The sequence below is a fragment of the Muscardinus avellanarius genome (assembly GCF_963383645.1).
Source record: "Muscardinus avellanarius genome assembly, chromosome: 1".
NCBI classification, from domain to species: Eukaryota; Metazoa; Chordata; class Mammalia; order Rodentia; family Gliridae; genus Muscardinus; species Muscardinus avellanarius.
The window spans coordinates 6277275-6292433 of NC_137786.1; the positions used below are offsets into that span (position 1 = coordinate 6277275).

The 15159-nt window shown below is 44.3% G+C and overlaps 1 protein-coding gene across 1 annotated transcript; it reads right to left on the reverse strand.

Annotated features, from left to right (window-relative positions):
* Nucleotides 1-4183: 4183 nt before the first annotated feature.
* FASTKD3 (FAST kinase domains 3) lies at nucleotides 4184-13219 on the reverse strand (the record flags this gene model as incomplete). The annotated part of the gene is made up of 6 exons (XM_080692968.1): nucleotides 4184-4282; nucleotides 5908-6022; nucleotides 6346-6415; nucleotides 7490-7664; nucleotides 10840-10925; nucleotides 11779-13219. 6 exons carry the CDS (start codon nucleotides 13217-13219, stop codon nucleotides 4184-4186), a joined length of 1986 nt encoding a protein of 661 aa, XP_080549094.1.
* Nucleotides 13220-15159: the final 1940 nt, after the last annotated feature.

The window sequence follows — 15159 nt, forward strand, 5'->3', positions numbered from 1 at the left end:
GAGCAGCCGGGTGAGGCATGTTCTGGCAAATGATTTTGTTTTCTGGAGCATTTATGAAAGATTGTCATTCCTTTCCCTCTTTAAACCAGGGCTGTTAACCTCCATAATGTTTCAGGGCTGAGTTTCATGCCAAGAGGGATCTGACCGTGAGGAGAGTTAGCACAAGAAGGTGGCCAGGGTCCTGACGGGAACACCAGAGGCCACGCTGGGCGGGCCCGAGCCCACAGGAGACAGAGAAGTCACCGGAACAATTTTAGAGGTGAGGGTATATGAAAGGACTTCTGAAGTCTGATGAAACCCAGAGAAGATCTTGGGCTCAAAATCACACATACTGGTTTTAGGTAACTTAATTGCTGCGAAAAGTTGTCAGTGAATTTGTTCAGGTTGTGGAGAGCTGTGAATCCTATAAAATAGTCTGAGTGTCGGGGTCACCTGGGGACATGGGCTCCTCAGGTTCCACGCTGCCTTCCTTCCTCCTGCTGGTTAGTCTCCACTTTCTTTTCTTTTCTTTTTTTCTTTTCTTTTCTTTTCTTTTCTTTTCTTTTCTTTTCTTTTTTTTTTTTTTTTACAGTATTGGGGATGGAACCCAGGGGCATTCTACGTCTGAGCTACACCCCCAGCTCTATTTTATTTATTTAATTAATGAATTTATTTATTTTTTTGTGGTACTGGGGATGGAACCCAGGAGCATTCTGCCTCTAAGCTACATTCTTTGCCCTATTTTTTATTCTTTATTTTGAAACAGGGTCTCACTGAGTTGCAAAGGGCCTCCCTAAGTAAGTAGTTGAGGCTGTAAGCAAACCACGATCCTCCTGTTTCCGCCTCCCGAATGCTGGGACGACAAACGTGTGCCAAAAGAGATGCAAAAGCTTTAGCGAGGTATGCAGAATGATGGGGTGGAAAAGCAGACGCACAAACACGAGCATGTATGTGCTACGTGCCCTCCCCCCCCCTCTCTCCCTCTCTCCCTCCCTCCCCCCTTTCTCTCTGTGAAAGGCACTTTTGTGAGCATTCTTTTTACATTAACTAGTTTAATCTCCATTCAGTCAATTACAGGTTCAATTGTCCCTTCTTCTACCCCTCAAAAAAGATTCGCTGAGGTGCTAACTGGCACGTGTGAATGTGGCCTTATTTGAGTGTGGGGTTTTACAGCTGCAGGTGAATTAAGATGAGCTTATTAGGGTAAACCTTAATCCAATCTGGCTGGAATCCTTTAGGAGAAAAATGTGGACACAGCCATACCAGGAGAATGCCACAGAAGACAGACACATGGACAGGAAGGGTTGTCTGAAGACACAGGGACACCCAAACGCACAGAGGACCGTCATGTGAATGACACGGGGGTAGGGGGTAGAGACAGCAGAGCGTCTCCACAGGCTGGACTGAGCAAGAAAGGGTGCTCCTGCAGGGAAATCACAGGGGTCCTGCCCACACTTCCAACGTGGACTTGCAGCCTCCAGAACGGTGAGAAAGCTTTTGTTGTTGAAAGCCACCCACTTGGTGGCACTGTGTAGCAGCAGCCCTGGGGACTAAGACGCAGCCCTAAGTGTGATTCTCTTCCAGAAAAGGGAAAAGGTCAGCATAAGCAGGAAGCAAAGCTGAGATCAACTCAGGCTGTAGGAATCTGAGCCCTGATTCTGGGCTGCTCTGTTCTGTTGCTTCTCAGGACTAAGTTCGAATCTTCTATTTTTCACCAGTGACCAACAAAATAGGATGTGAATTCTTGCTGAACTGGTCCACCAACTGCAAAAATGGGAGTAATACCGCAATCAGAGGCACGTGAGAGGTACACCAGCATGACACCAGTGCTAAGCATGGCTCAGTCCGGCGGGCGAAGGACAGATAGCAGTGTGTGCTGGTCCATGGTCCCAGCCTCAGGGGCTGGCGGAAGCCCGCATCCCAGCTCTCAAGCTCGACTGCGGTTGGCCTCCTGATCCTCTCCTCCCTTCAACTTTCACCTGTCTATAATGGGATGATGAGACATCTACCGTGAAATAATTTAATTCATTCTTGATTTCAAATTTAGAAGAGCCCCTCTTTAAACACTTTTCTCCAACCCTGCTAAATTCAGCTTGTGTCTGTACTTTTTTAGTTATTTTTGCAGTACTGGGGATGGACCCAGGGGGCATCTTACCTCCGAGCTACACCCCCAGCCCTCTTTATTTTGAAATAGGGTCTCAGTGAGTTGCAAAGGGCCTAAGTAGCTGAGGCTGTCCTCAAACCACAATCCTCCTGTCTCAGCCTCCCAAATGCTGGGATTACAAGTGTTTGCCACCACAGCCGGCTCTTAATTTTGTAATTGTGTTTCCATCCAAAGTACTGTTTTTCACTGTTCCTTCTCCTTATCACATACCACTTCTTGACAAGATATAAAAGAAATGGGAGATAAAATTCCTTCTTTATATTTATTGGAAAATTAAGGTCTCCCACCAAGAGTATAGAAAAGAGTTCCTATTTCCCCACATCCTCACCAGCATCTGTTGACTCTTGATGATGGCCATTCTAAATGAGGGTAGATGGAATCTCAGTGTAGTTTTGGTTTGCATTTCCCAGATTGCTGATGATGTTGAACATTTCTTTATTATTTACTGACCATTTGTATTTCTTTTGTGAAGTGTCTGTTTAGTTCAATTGCCCATTTCTCAATTTAGTTACTTGTTTTTTAGTGTTAAGTCTTTTAAGTACTTTGTATATTCTAAATATTAGTCCTGTATCAGAGGAATAGCTGGCAAAGATCTCCCATTCTGTAGGGTTTCTCTTTAGACTCTTGATAGTTTCCTTTTATCTGCAGAAACATATTAGTTTAATGCCATCCCATTTATTAATTCTTATTTTATTTTCCTGAGCTGTGGGGATATTGTTGAGAAAGTTTCTAACTGTGGGTGTTGGACCTATGCCATCCTCTAGTAATTTCAAAGTCTCTGGTCTAATTTCCAGGTCTCTGATTCATCTCTAGTTGACTCTTGTGCAGGCTAAGAGGTAGGGATTTAATTAATTAATTATTATTATTTTACAAATGAATAACCAGTTTTCCCAAAACCATTTGTTGAAAAGGCTGTATGTTCACCAACGTATGTTTGGCACCTTTGTTGAAAATCAATTGACTACAAGTGCATGGATTTGTTTCTGTATTTTCTGTTCTGTTCCTTGGTCTATGTATCTCTTTTTGTGCACATACTATGCAAATTAAAACATCCGCTATGGAGATCAATGTGGAGATTCCTAAAAAATCCGGGAATGGGTCCACCGTATGATCCAGCTATACCACTCTTGGGTATCTTTCCAAAGGGACTAAAATCAGAATAATATAGTAATATATGCAAATCCATGTTTATAGCAATACAATTCACAATACACAAATTATGGAACCAACCTCTGTGCACATCAACAGATGAATAGATTACAAAATTATGAGATTTATATATAATGGAATTCTATTCAGCAATAAGGAACAAAAGTATGTCATCTGCAGGAAACGGAGCTGGAGGACATCATGTTAAGTGAGATTAGCCAGTCACAGAAAGTGAAGGGGCATATGCTTTCTCTCACAGGTAAGAGCTGGGAGTAATCAGGATACAAGAGGGACTTCAGATAGCGGGAAACTGCAGTGGAGCCAGGGAGGCGGTCGAGGAGAAGTGGGCGTGGGAGAAGAGGGAATCAAGGAAGGAAACTCTTCCGACATTATGAGCATATGTGAGACTCCATCTCAGCACCCTGTATGGGAAAGGGGAGTGGGGAGGCACCAGGTTCTGCGTGCATGCAGGTCACCATCACTGTGAACTACGTATTGTGTGAGACTGTAATGCACCAATAAAAGTATAAAAACTTAATATAAAAAGACAACTAAGGTCTTGAAAGAGCATAATCTTCATTTAGCAGAGAACTATTACAAATGAAAGATTCTAAACTAACAATGGTCCATTATATTCCTTTATTGTACTTGATCAATTCTTTTGATGTATAAAAATATCTGTGACATCAGTATTAAACTAAAATTAATTTTAATTTTACCATCAATAAATAGTAGTAAAGGAAAATACATGGTGTAAGGAAAATCACAGATCCTTTGTCTGTAAATATAATTCTGCATAATAGCTAATTTATAAACTATCTTCTTGGAGTCTGTCCCTTAGAAATTCAAATTCTTTCACTCTCTGAGTCCCAAAGCCAGTACTCCTTCTTGTTACCAATGAACGGTAGAGTTTTGAGAAAAGAGCTTTTTTTGTAAATATTCCACCAATTCGAGTCTGGATCTGAGCATCTCCACCTCATGATAGGGCACCTGTGAAAAGAAGAAGGGGACCAGTTGTGACTCCCACAATCCCTTGCTTCTCACACCCTCCCTCTCAGCCAGAGGTGTGCAGGAGGGCAAAGGTCACGCCCAGCTACTTCACCCTGTGTCTCCCCCAACACACACACCACTGGCATGGGGTGGTGGGCTCAGGGCCTGTGCTGAGGAAACAGGTGGATGGCCAGCCAGACCAGACACGATCTCCTCACAGATCTCAGGAGCCAGAGGCCAAGTTATGATGAACACAAGAAGCAAGGAATACATGCTGAGAAGCCAGAGAGGGAGCCAGCATGTGACTGGATGGGAGTAAGAGGTGAGGCCGAGCTGGGAGTTGATGAGTGCCAGAGACACTGAGGACCAGAGCTGGAGATGGGAGAGCCAGGGCGAGGGAGGAAGGGAGAGGAGGTGGGGGCGGGGAAGGAGAGAGGGTGGGGCCGGGAAAGTAGAGAAAGAGGGTGGTGAGAGTTGGGGAAGGGGAGAGGGGCCAGGGCCTGGACTAGGAGAGACAGAATCGTAAGAGACTGGGAAGGAGAGAGTACTCAGGTGCACCCCTGGGCTGGGCAGCAGCATGTGTCTGGAGGGCCTGGATGTGGGCAGACCACCTGAGGGTTTCAAATGTCAAAATTCAGAGAAAGCAGTAAAAAAAGAAGGTTTTTGAGCGAGCATACATTGGTAGAATTGGCTTTAGGTAATCTGGGGAATGTACAAGATACAGAGGAAAAATGCCACCAAGCCACCAACTAGGAAACCAGAGAGGAGACAGAAAGACCAGCCTGCAGGAGCGCACCTGCCTCCGTAAGACCTGCCTGCCTCACCGTGTGAGAACCCAAGGGAGGGCTTCACCATTAAGGGTGAAGTTCTAAGGATTTAATAATACTAAAAACAAAGTAAAGTATAACTTATAAAGAATACATGTATGTCACACAGAAAAACTGAAGCTTTGAAAGATCTGTGTTTCAAAATAAAAGACAAAATTTTTTTCCCCCTAGTACTGGGGATGGAACCCAGGGGAATTCTAACTCTGATCTACACCACCAGCTCTATTTTTTTTTTTTATTCTCTAATTTGAAACAGGGTTTCAGTGAGTTGCAAAAGGCCTCACAAAATAGCTGAGGCTGGCTGTGAACTGCGATCCTCCTGTCTCAGCCTCCCGAATGCTGAGATTACAAGCGTGCGCCACCACGCCTGGCTGAGACAAGAGATTTAAGACCAATCAAGACAGGCGTGGTTAAACAAGTTAAATTATAAATCTAAGTGTAGATACGCCATTTTTTGTAAATGCATATAACAGAGAAAAAAAAGTGCAACCAACCAGCTTCCTCCCACAAATTCGTAGTTGTGTAACTAGGGGCACTCTGACGGGACAGATGAAGGGATGCATCCGCACCCTGGACCACGGCTGGTTCGCTGTCTGTTTTTACTGTGCTCACCCTTTACAGGCTCCATTCCTATTCCCTTGGGGGAACTCCCAGGGACTATCCAATGACTCAGGAAAGGTTACGTGCTCAAATAAACTTTTAAAACTTTTATTCTGCCTCGATGTACTTAAGAGAACCTTGGAAAACGTCAATTTGAACTAGGAATTGTCTTGGAGGTGAGAAGAGGTGATACTGTACCTGCACAACTTGGTAACCTAGTAACCGTAGGTGTCTTTGTTTAATGGCTTCTTTTCCTAGTAAATGTTGGCTATTAGAGCAAAATCTTTTTGGACCATCAATGCAGAGTGCTATCCTAAGAAATCAAAAGGGAGAAAAACTTAATTTGTAAAAGTAATTTAAGCTATTTATATATTTGCAGTTGTCAGAAGGATTCGGCAAGTCCTTCCTGGGTGTGAATATGATTTTTAAAATAGTGGTTAGTGATTAATCTGCTGATAAAGGATTCAATTAATACTAATATTTACAAAATTCAAGGACTTCCCACACATAATTTGCCGAAAAGTAGCATTTTAGTTTCCCCAACTACATCTATTTTATCACCTTCTTAAGAAGAGTATCAGTTTACCAACTCCTAATAAGTCATACAGCCCTGAGCACTGCACCCACTTTCTTTACCTTTTGTGGACATCTTCATCCACTGTGAATGGCAACACGAATCCTTCTTCATCTAATTTAATTTCAACATCTGGTGAGAGAAGAAGGGAAGAGCCTTCCTGTGAGGCCGCACACTCTCCTGTGCTCCCCGTTCTGCTCTGGTCTTTTCACGCCGCGTTACCAACAAGCCGCAAAGTAGTGGCCACCGCCAGACAGTGGGGAGGATTTCAACCTCATCTGCTCTACACTGAGGGAGCTCAACGACAGGGAGACGCAGCGTGGGTTCTCAGGCGGCGTGCGGCGTGACAAGAACCAGGCCCGCTTCCTTTCCCCCTACAAAAGCGGCGAGGGCGTTTGGGTGCAGAGTGAAGAAGACCTGCAAGTTAAACACTTAGACGCTCGTGCACCTCAAAACTGCTGGAGCCTGCAGTGGAGGAGCAGAAGCTCCTGCACGCCGGCCTGTGGTCCTTGAGCAGGACGGATGCCGCCTTCCTTCCTCTCCTCTGCATAACACCCCTGCCTTGAGAAGGGGCCCAGCAGAAGGCAAGGACTGAGATGTGATCACGAGAAGCGTGAGCTGCTCTCCTTTGAGATGATTTTCTTTCATCATTTTAAAAGACGCATCAGGGCAGGACTTGGCCTCTCTAAGCACTGTGCAACAGAACTCTCTGCAGTAAGGAATGTTTACTCCAGCACCGTCTGCTCAGGCAGCCACGAGCTACAATGTGACTGCGGCACCCTTGAGTAGTGGCTGGCCTGAGGGAGTGAAGAATTGAGATTTGAACGCTTTTTAAACTTGAAATGGCTGCGTACACTAATAGCTACTGTAATGGGGCAGGGCAGGTCTAGGTAACGGCAGCTAACAATCACTGAGCATTTATGATGTTCCAGGTATTGTTATTTCATTCAGTCATTCAACAAACGTTTGAGGTCACTATTCTTTTTCTCTTATTTTGGAGGTAGGATGCAAGTAGAAAAAGTTAAGACACGCGACCTGGGACATTCTGCTGTGATGTGGCCAGTCTGAGGCACGCCCTTGCCTCTCCAGCTCCTCTGTTACCCCACTGTCAGGGAAGAGACAGCTCCATTCTGCGTTTCCAGAGACCTTCTATGGCTACCCAAGTCCCACGTAACCCCACAAAGCAAAACTCCCTACACTACTTACCTATCGTATAACAATAGGGCGTTAATACTTTGGAAGCAAAATACAATCTCTCTCCTAAAAGGTCAATCAGTCCCATCACCACGGATTTATAAAGCTGAAAATCCAGAGGGGTCTCCAGGGAGCAGCATGGAGTAAGAAATGTTTTCACTTGGTATTTAGGAAGAAGTTTTGGACCCTAAAAATCATACATGCAAATATGAGAAAGAAAAAAAAAAGATATAAAAATCAGGATAAATTGAAGGCCACCTGGGTATAGAAGTGTGACACACAATTACTTTATAAGCATGATATTTTTCCAGGACTTAGGACATGCATCTTTTTCAAAATGACTATGCAGAATATTCCTGCTACAGTTCAAAATATCTTTACATATGTTTGAAAAGTAGTCACTGGCTACCAAAAACAGAAAGAGAAGGAAGGAAAGGAAGGAGAAAAGACTGAGAGGAAGGAAAGAGAGGAAGGAGGAGAAGAAACAACAATAAACACAGCATAAAAACATCTCTGGAACTGAGAATGGCTTCCAGAGCCTCACACTCTCATCTAAACCTTTACCAATGAAAACTGTGATACACGTTGACATTTCAGCTGAGTAAGAAAGGATAGTGCTAGATAAATGCTGGCAAACTGGCTACCATGTCCAGAACAGGTCAACTTTCATCACCTGTCATAGACTATACAGTACTCCAGGGGCCTGAGGTGATGACTATGCTTAGTAACAATGCACTGTACTCCTGGACGTTGTAATAAGAGAGTAGATCTTAAGTGTAACCACTACAGGCATGCACAAAGTGTTAGGTAGCACGTGTGTTATATACATCGTGGAATGGCGAAACACGTACAGATTTCAAAACAACACGAATAGGATATATCTATGCTCTTCATTTGTCAATTAAAACACATAAACCAATAAAAATAAATCCAAGTAGATTAAAGATATAAAGGAAAAGAATTTTTAAAGATTTAATAAGATGTTCATATTGACTTGGTAGTAGTAAAATATTCTTAAGTGAAATAAGAAACCCAGAAGTAACAAAAGACACAAACTTTTTGCAGAGCAAAATAACATTCTAAACAACATTAAATAAAAAAAATAAAACAGAAGAAATACGTGCAAAATATGTAACAGTTAACATTTGTTTTATAATGAATCTTATCATAAAAAAGACGAACAATGGGGCCGGGCGTAGTGGCGCATACTTGTAATCCCAGCATTTAAGAGGCTGGACTTCCGGGAAGATGGCAACCGAGAAAAGCGGGGCTTAAGAGCCCCGCTAACAACCAATCTCCATTACCACAAAATCAGCGCCTTTCATAGCCAGAAAACACCATCACCAGAGAAACAAAAAAATCACCAGGCTCCAGAGAGAAAGCGGACTGAGAACAGAGCTCAGAGCCACAGAGGAGATACACTGGCCTCACGCCCGAGGACGTGGCAGCAGCACCATACTGCCAGTGGCAGCAGCGAACACACTGGACGGCCACAGCAAGCCGAGGCTGAGACAGGAGTGTCGTGGTTCGCAGCCAGCCTCAGCTACTTAGTGAGGCCCTTTGTAACTCAGTGAGGCCCTGTTTCAAAATAAAGAATAAAGAATAGAGCTGGGGGTGTAGCTTGGAGGTAGAATGCCCCTGGGCTTCATCCCCAGGACCACACACACAGAAAAAAAGACAAACAATGGTAAAGAAATGAATTAAGGAAGGTCTAGAAAATAACTTGTCGATTGCTCATTAGAATAAAGTTCCAACGTGTGACACGATCGATCGTCCTTCCTCCGTGGACGGGCGAGGGCTGAAGTGAGTACTGGCACCGCAGCAGGACGGGGAGACAAGACACCAACAACACTAGGGGACATCTGTCACTCTCCATCCAAGGCTCACCAAGACTCCGACTTCAAGGAATCTAGTTTACAGGTTACAAGCACAAAGAGGCTCTAGGGCATGGATGTTACTGTGCACTGCTGATACAGGCAAGGGCTGGGAAAACCCTGAAAGTGCTTTCCTACTGAAATGGCAGGATAAATACCATGACAAATCGAGTCCTTCTTAAGAAAGCATTTGACCTACAGGTGCAGAATTCTAGGAATACTCACAATACATTGGGCCTAAAGACAAATTGTACTTTGTTTAGTCAGGCCCATCCTATAGAAGACAAATGTAAGACAGTATGTATGTGTTTGTGTATGTCTAGGCACAGAAAGTGCTGGTAACACTGTTCCTTCAGAGATGGAAGGAGACTGGCTGTGACCACTAATCATTTTTAAATACATTTGTGGTTTTAAAGCTACTTAAAAAAAATGATGCTTTCCACTCATACCTTATTCCAAAAATCAGATACTCTAAAAGCCAAGCGTGGTGGCACATGCTTGTAATCTTAGTACTTGGGAGGCTGAGACAGGGGGATTACAGATTCGAAGCCAGTCTCAGGTACTTAGTGAGACCCTCCTTAACTTAGTGAGACTCTGTTTCAAAATAAAGAATAAAAAATAGGGCTGGAGGTGTGGCTTGGAGGTAGAATGCCCCTGGATTCAATTCCCAGTTCCACACACACACACACAAAATAAAAAAAAAAAAAATCAGATACTCTAAAACTGTAAGAGTATGGAGGACCAGGCAGGAGACAGCCAAGCTTGGTGATCCTATCCCTGATTGTTGTATGGAAACAGCATAATCCACCTGAACTACATTTTACCCAGTGAAAGTGAGATTTCTGGCTTGGCTTAAACAAGTATTGAGAAATACTTTAGGATCTGTTGAGTTTAGAGATTCACACTTCGATCAGAAGGAGATCTATAAGTGCGAACTTGAAGTGCCCTTCAAGTCCCTAGGAGAGAATCTGGGAGTGCAGTAACTCGCATGCACCCGATGAAGCCTTCTGAGGACCACACACAGCAAGAAATTAGTCCTTCCAGGACAAAAACACAGAAATAGGGCCACTTCATATTAAAAAAAAAAAAAAAGGCTACCTGAAGGCAACTAATTCCACATAAATGAAAGCTCTGTTTTTTTTTTTTTTTTTTTGGTGGTACTGGGAGTGAAACCCAGAGGCCTTCTACCTCTGGGCTATACTCCCAGACCTATTTTATATTTTTATTTGGAAACAGGGTCTCACTAAGTTGCTGACAGCCTCACTAAGTAGCTGAGGCTGGCTTCGAACCTGTGCGATCCTCCTGTCTCTGCCTCCCAAGCGCGGGGATTATAAGCGCGCGCCACCACGCCCCGGCTGAAAGCTCTGTTTTTTTTTTTTAACGAAGTTACTGAGATAAACCAAAAGTGAAGAAAACTAATTTCAGGGAGGAAGAGAAAGCCAGTCCTACAGGGAAATCAAGCCACACTGTTCACGTTCATGCTTTTACCTTATAGAAAGGACATTCTAGGATGGAGGTCAGGAAAAGTTGGGTCAGTAGTGCCAGACTCAATCTGTCCAAACGTGACTCTTCACCTGAAATGAAAAACACCCCGCCATAGTTCAGTTTGAATTTTGGTACGGAGAGGGCATGTCATAAATGTACATGAATGAATGTAGTCACTCCAGAAGGAATGAAGTTGTAAAGATACCAGGGAATGAACTCATTAGGATTAACAATGCCCTTTTCTTGCCACTAATGGAACTGACTTCCAAGAACCTAAGATCCTACCTACACATTATAAACTAGTGACAAAATGTTTGTAGAATTAGTGGAAATATTCCTTTATTATGGAGATCTAGAAATTTGACATTTTTGCTTGTGTTGAATTAAGATGAACAAGACTACTCTCTCTTGAAAAAGTGGTCACAGTTGCTTACTCACTGGCGACCCTAACATGTTATAGTGTCTCCTGCAACATTTACCCCGGTGCCCCACAGACAGGCTGCATAGCTCAGACAGGCAGCCATCTCACACTGCTTTCCTCTCTTTGCACCATGACCAGCAGACACTTTTTTGGTACTGGGGATTGGATCCAGAGGGATTCTACCTGAGCTAGACTCCCGGCCCTGTTTGACTTTTTATTTGAAACAGGGTCTCATTATGTTGCTGAGATTGGCCTTGAATTTATGATCCTTCTGTCTCTGCCTACAAAGAACTGAGATTGCAGGCATGCACCACCAAGCCCAGCTTGACCTAGCAGTCTTTAGCTCTGGGTTCATGCGAGCGTCACTAACTATAGATTTCACCTTCAAATTATTATCGAAGAAAAAATAAAAGCAGAACATTGCTCAGTGGAAATAGTACCTGGAAGACCTAAAATTATCACAAGGTCAAGGGTTAGGTTTTTTTTTCCCCTCCAAACGTTAAATGTTATAAACAACTCACCTTGCAACTTTTGAAGGAAAAAAGGGCTGAATATTTTTGCCATGAAGTTGACTGGATGGCATTCGATAAGTGAACAAGAATGGAGAAGTCTCAATAGTGTTTTGGGGGGAAAATGATTGAAATGAGTCAACAGTACATTTTCCAGCTTTCTAAATAAAGCAGAGGCATTTGGTGGCAAATAATTGAGTTTTCCAAATGGTTCAATTAATTCAGAAATCTGACTCAGTGAAAATTTTTCCGACTGGCAAACAAAAGTTTCTGCCACTGCATTGAAGATGGGTTTCGAAAGGAGCAGTTTTCTGTTGCAGTACTCCATGACTTTGCCGGTCACTTCAGGATCCAAGGTAAGACAGCGCACGGCCACGTGTTGTTCTAGGGCTGTGATAAAAAACCTGTCATGGTGTCCGAAATAGATGAAAGCCTCTAAGACATTCCCGAGCTCTTCATTCGTGAAATGAGGAATGTGCCTCACGACGTATTTACCCAATTTTATAACCAGAGGGAGTGCTGGAGTTTGATCAAGAACCACTAGGGCCGTGAGCATTTGACTGATGGATTTCGGACTCAGGTTAGGAACGATCGAAAGGGAAAAGTTGTTTATCTTATTTAAAAATGTTTGGTGTTGGTCCACTTTTTCAGTACATGCCTGAAATATTCGATAAAGTGTCACTATATCCTCCGTGGTAAATGTTTCCAGTTTTTCTGCTTGCAGTTGATATATAATCAGTTCTAGCATCTCACATCCTGGACCTTGCAGTCTAATCAGACTTTCCCCCAGAATACAAAGATTGTGCACTTCCAGGACACCTCTTTTGAGACGATTTTGGCATTCTGCCACCAGATTCAGTATCAGGCTACTTTGAGGGTCCAAATTCAACAAAATCAGAGCTTGCAAAACGGTCACCAAACCAGCGTTTGACAGGCGTGAGGGCTCCTGTTCAAATCGAAAGCATAAAGCTTGAAAGATGCTACTCTCTAGGATTTCTTTTGGTAGCCTTTGATCATCACTAGCTTTTTTTTCTACTTCACAGATCTTTTGTAAGGCTCCGGCAGCCATGGTATCAGGTAGAGTTTCCAGTGTGCTTATAAAACTTAACACTTCTTCCGACGAGGTAAAGTTGTTTAGTCTCCTGTAAAATATCTGTTCATCTTCATTTTTAAGATTTTGTTCCAGCCTGTCCCTGCCATGTACTTGAGAGAAGGCAGGCTCACCAACTGGATGAAGGTCATTTCCATTTTCTGAATGGAACTTTTTGCAACAGGCATGATGAGACCTGACCCTGACAGGCACGGGTTGCAGTGAACAGAACCAAAGCCACAAAGGCCCCTTGGCTACCTTATGAACATGATTCACAGGGTGGTTTTTCAAAGCAGACAGAGCTCCATGTATCAAAAAATCAGATAAAATATAAAAGTTCCTCCCCAAGGTGATTAAAGCCATGCCATCTGACTCTCAGCTCCTCCTGGTTAATAAGTAAAGAAATAAAAAGACATGGTCAAATACACTGAGAACATGACTAACTAAACATCAATATTTATGAACCTAAGAAAGAGTACCCCATAATAGGGATTAATAAAAAATTTCCACAAAAATATATGAACCAGAAAACAGTCTCTATGTTCCAGAGCTTGTAAAAGTGGCTGATATCTAACAATAATGATCGCTATCACTTGCCAGGATCTGAGTACTTTTTGTGCATCGACCTGGACGAATTGTCTGCTTTTGTCGTCGTTTAACAACTGAATAGTTGAAGCACAAAGTAGTTACGGTGCTGTTTCTGCAGTTAGTAAGCGGCAAAGCTGGAATTCAAACTTAGTGGCTCTTAACAGCTCCTCTCACGTGTTGAAAAGGAATTCCATTTGGCTAAAAACAAATCTACCTTTAAAAAACGCGCAAAGAGAGCAAAATTCAGACAGATCGAGACAAGGCAACACATGCTTAAAAGTCTCTGAGGTGCTGGTTTCCCATCGTTATGGAATTGAGGATGCTATTAGGATCGAGGAGGAAGAGGTCTGCCTACCTTGGAAAAATAAGTAAATCAGGGATGTTCAAGGAGGGGGGAGCCCGTCCTGAACTGAACACTCCCTGGGGGGATTTGGGCCACGGTCTGCAGGACAGAAGGGAACGGAGCCCCGGGGCCGCGTTCTCCCTGGAATGAAAGAACCCCTCGGGTCAAGCGCCCCAACCCGGCGCGGTAACGGCCCCAGAAGGGCGGGATGGACCAGGACCCGGGCAGGACTCTGCGCACGGGCAGCCAGGCACCGCTAACCTCGCCGAAAGCCCGCAAGGACTTACCGAACTCCGGCAGCACCGCGCCTGGACGAACCGTGGCGGGAACAGAGCCTCGAGGGCTTCCGTCTGTCAACACAGTCACGGCAGGCACCGCCTCGCGCATGCGCAGCGGGCGGAACGCGCAGGGCCCGCCCACGCCCAGAGCTCTAGGATTGGCCGGGGTGCCCTGCGCGGCTTCCTATTGGTCGAGGATGCCGAGCCTGCGCGCTGGGCCGTGCGCGTGGGTGCTGGTCGGCCCGAGTCCGGGTGATTTGCAGCATTCCTGGCTTGAGTCCCGCTGGTTATCTTTGGTGCGAGATTCTGGGGTTTAGCTGCTCGTAGCGGCGCGAGGTCTGCGGGGGCAGCCAGGTCGCAGGCGTGGGGCCCCGGCCGTGGGGCCCGGCTCGGAGCTCAGCCCGGATCCCGGCCAGGCGCCGAGGTCGCGGGCGCCTGCGGCTGTGTGCCCGGCTTCCAGACTCTGGGAGCCTCTGGCCGGACCCAGGGCGGCGAGACCGTGCCATACACTGCATGCCAGTGCTGTTCTGGTTATCACAGCATGGGGTGTGTGTGGGGGCGGGTGTGTGTGTGTCTGTGTACAACGTAGTGTGTGTTGATAAAGTGGTGTGTGTGTGTGTGTGTGTGTGTGTGTGTGTGTGTTTTGCCTTTAGGCCAGAAGAGTATAACACTGTAGTTGGCTCATTCACCAAAAGCCGGTATTTTGGTTTGTCTTTCAGTTTAAATTAGTCTCCACAGATTGACAGTTCTCCAGGAATAAGGTTAGTCAATGATTGAATATGGAAAAAAATCCTTTGAGTGTCTTTATTTTGCCCCTGGTTATCTTTAAGGAAAGACAAAAGTTTGGAAGTGTTTTTCCTTTGTGTTAACATATACACATGTTTGATGTTGAAATAACAAAGTCTAGGCACTTTGATTTACTATAGTACTCTCCCCCCCTCATTAGAATGAAATAGGAAGGATCCAGTAATCCTACAATTTTGCTTTTAAATTTTTTTTAAAAGCAGAAACAAAAATATAGCAAGACGTTTTAAAGTGATATTATGGCATATGCATTGCAGAGGTGCTTTGCATACTCCACATCTTTATCAGGC